Below are 2,775 nucleotides of genomic sequence, written 5' to 3' on the forward strand. Positions count from 1 at the left end.
AGCACTAAGATCTTGATTTTTGTCATTTTAAATCAAATACACCTAATTAAAAGCAAAATAGTTCTTAAAATCTGCTTTTAGTTAAACAAAACTTGAGATTGTAACTTCAAAATCAGCAAACTTAACTCACTTTTAGGTCTTGGACTCAGAAAATGCTGTTGGATCGATGCCGCCCAGTATTGCAAGCGATGTGTAACAGACCACTTAAGCCATTGTTAAAACTGAAAAACACTAAATTCCTAATTTTATTTCATTAAACTTCAAACAAAAGACAAACAAGAGCTTTCAATAAGAGCAAATAGGTTAAATTCTTTAAAAATTACTGTCTGCAAACATATTCCATTACATATTGAAAAACAATCATTTTAAAAAATTGCAGTAACAACAATTCTAGACTCGCATCACTGGACAAAGCAGCTGAATGAATCAGAGGATAATATCTGCTGACCGGAGGCCAATCAGAAGTGTCCAGCATCTTCAGCGACACCCGCATTCATCCACCACCATGTCCTGGTAATGCTGAAGCACCACATTGTCATTGTTGTCGTAGTAGAGCATGGAGATCGAGGAGAGACTGATGGGGACGCAGCAGGGCTGTGGCGTGTTCTCTGGATCCAAGGAATGCACCAGGGTCTGCAGGATGGCATGGTTGGTGCCGTTCAGGCTCTCACTGAGCGGGAACGGACACTCCCCGTGGCAGTAGTTGGCCATGAAGCCCTGCGGGGCGATGACCCAGTCCTGCCAGCCGACATCTTTAAAACTGATGTAGAGGCGGCGAGCTTTACACACATTGCTGGGTGTCACGGGGATGTGGATGGCGCTTCTCCTCTGTCTGGACCGACACCGATTTGGGTTGAGGGACACAGCCACTAGTGAGGCCTGAACCAACGGGAAGGTGAAGTCTTTTTCCAGCGGCAGGGAGTTACCGGGGTAAAACGGAAAGAACTCTTCCGGGTCTGGTCCGAGAGGGAGCAACTCTAAATTTAAGCCGTAGTTAGACCCCGGTTTGCGCCAGCTCTCTGCCACCGCTGTGAGATCCATGGTGATGGAGGTGGACTCGGGCTGCAGCTGGACCGACTGGGACAGCAGGAGTCTGCGGTTCGCCTTAGGATTAGTTCCCTTCAAAGTCGATCGGATCACTTTATAAAGAGAGGCACTAATGGCCTGGGACCCTTGCAGCAGCTGCACGGGACTGAGGGGCTTCCAGTGGAGCTTGATTTCCAGCTGAGCCAGAGATAGCATCTCCACAGGCTGCAGGATGGACATGTTGAAGAAAAGATGCTTCTCCAGGCAAGCCTGACAGCTGCTGCTCCAGCCAGACACCATCCTGCCTGCAAAACATCCGCCAAGACAGCAAGATTAACAAGGAACTTACAGTTTTTCCAGGAGTCAAGAGAAGAGTACAAGTCAGAGCAAAGAATGTGCATTTTGTTTATGCAACGGAGCTCAGTCTTCGCTTCAATAAATTACAGCTTCTGTCTCTTACCAGCATGAAATGCTTGTAACTATTTCACCTTTTGTATCTGAATCAGCTTTAATGAATAAATATGTGCCTAGCTTTGCAGAGACATGAAATATAGCTTGGCTATTGGCTATTAAAAGGCCAGATATGCTTTTTTAAGGCTTAAATAGGGGGGAGTTCTGAAAGCAAACCTGGAAGGAATGTTAGTAAATTATATCAGAGCAAATCAATATTTCCATCGGTTTTTTCATCATTTTTCTTTCAAAATGTAAATCTAAATAACGAGTTCGTGCCACCGCTGAGTCTTTGGGGTAAACATAACTATCCCTGACACTCACACAAACACTCACTGTTGTGATCTCAGCCATCAGCAGCACTGCATCCTCCTCTGGCAGCATACTGCACACTGACAGGCTGACAGCCATGGAAGATGTTCGATATTAAATCTCTTAATAGGCTTTAAATCAATTACACGTGACAGTCAACACAAAGGTTTCAGACATTTTTCATAGTGTCAGTGGGCTACATAATAAACTTAAAACAAAGTATCGATCAACCAATACCAGCGTTCGTATCGATAGTTCTAGTGCTTCAGCTCCAGCATCCTATGTTTTGACTAACATCAGCTTCTCCAAGTAGCTACCTTGGTCTTGGACGTATCTGACGATGTTGCCGCGGACTCCATACTCGGACACCGTGCAGGGCTGGCTCTCCAGAGCCTGGAGCTTCTCGGCCCTCCGGAACATCCCCCAGAGAGCGGAGGGGACATGGCGTCGGGGCTGGAGGCTCCCTGCAGGCCTCGGCCTCTCGGAGAGCCCTAGGGACCTCAGGAGGAGCTGCTCCTGCCTGTTTGTGTCCTCCACGGGTGAAAGGGCACACGCGCCGAGAAAACACACCGCCAGCAGCAACACAGGAGCCATGCCCGGACTTTCGGTTGATTTTGGACTCGGCAGCTCCAGAGCTTCTTCACCTGTAACCTTTAGTTTAACCTCACAGAGATCCCGGCGCGCAGCTGCGTAATCATGTTAATGAGAAGCGGGCGAAGATAAGCGGGGGAGGAGGGCTGAGCTCGGGGGAGGAGGGCTGAGCTCAGGACAGGTCCCTTGAAATAACAATGACATTCCTGAATGAAGTCACCAAGCAGTCTGGAAACATCGCGCTGTTTACACTGTAAAATCAGCTTTTATTATATCCTCCATCCTGTTTATAGGCTCAGACTCACTTTCTCCCTGAGTCAAATTCACCAGGTAATTCGACTTACAGGTGATTGTTTTTTTAAACACCAATACATGTTGAATGCAGAAGCTTCCAGA

The 2,775-nt window shown here is 47.0% G+C and overlaps 1 protein-coding gene across 1 annotated transcript; it reads right to left on the reverse strand.

Annotated features, from left to right (window-relative positions):
- Positions 1 to 477: 477 nt before the first annotated feature.
- On the reverse strand, positions 478 to 2,382 carry LOC146615618 (protein DVR-1-like). The gene is made up of 2 exons (XM_085374875.1): positions 2,106 to 2,382; positions 478 to 1,331 (listed from the first exon to the last, which is right to left on the reverse strand). Exons 1-2 carry the CDS (start codon positions 2,380 to 2,382, stop codon positions 478 to 480), a joined length of 1,131 nt encoding a protein of 376 aa, XP_085231001.1.
- Between the last annotated feature and the right edge of the window lie 393 nt (positions 2,383 to 2,775).

Source organism: Diplotaxodon limnothrissa, linkage group LG16 (assembly GCF_057381915.1).
Source record: "Diplotaxodon limnothrissa isolate DT_005_m linkage group LG16, D_limnothrissa_male_GT1.1, whole genome shotgun sequence".
NCBI classification, from domain to species: Eukaryota; Metazoa; Chordata; class Actinopteri; order Cichliformes; family Cichlidae; genus Diplotaxodon; species Diplotaxodon limnothrissa.

Coding starts and splice junctions, on each gene's coding strand:
- LOC146615618 (XM_085374875.1), bottom strand. CDS start 2,382: ATGGCTCCTGTGTTGCTGCTGGCGGTGTGTTTTCTCGGCGCGTGTGCC. Junction 1,332..2,105: donor CAGATACGTCCAAGACCAAG/GTAGCTACTTGG, acceptor GATGTTTTGCAG/GCAGGATGGTGTCTGGCTGG.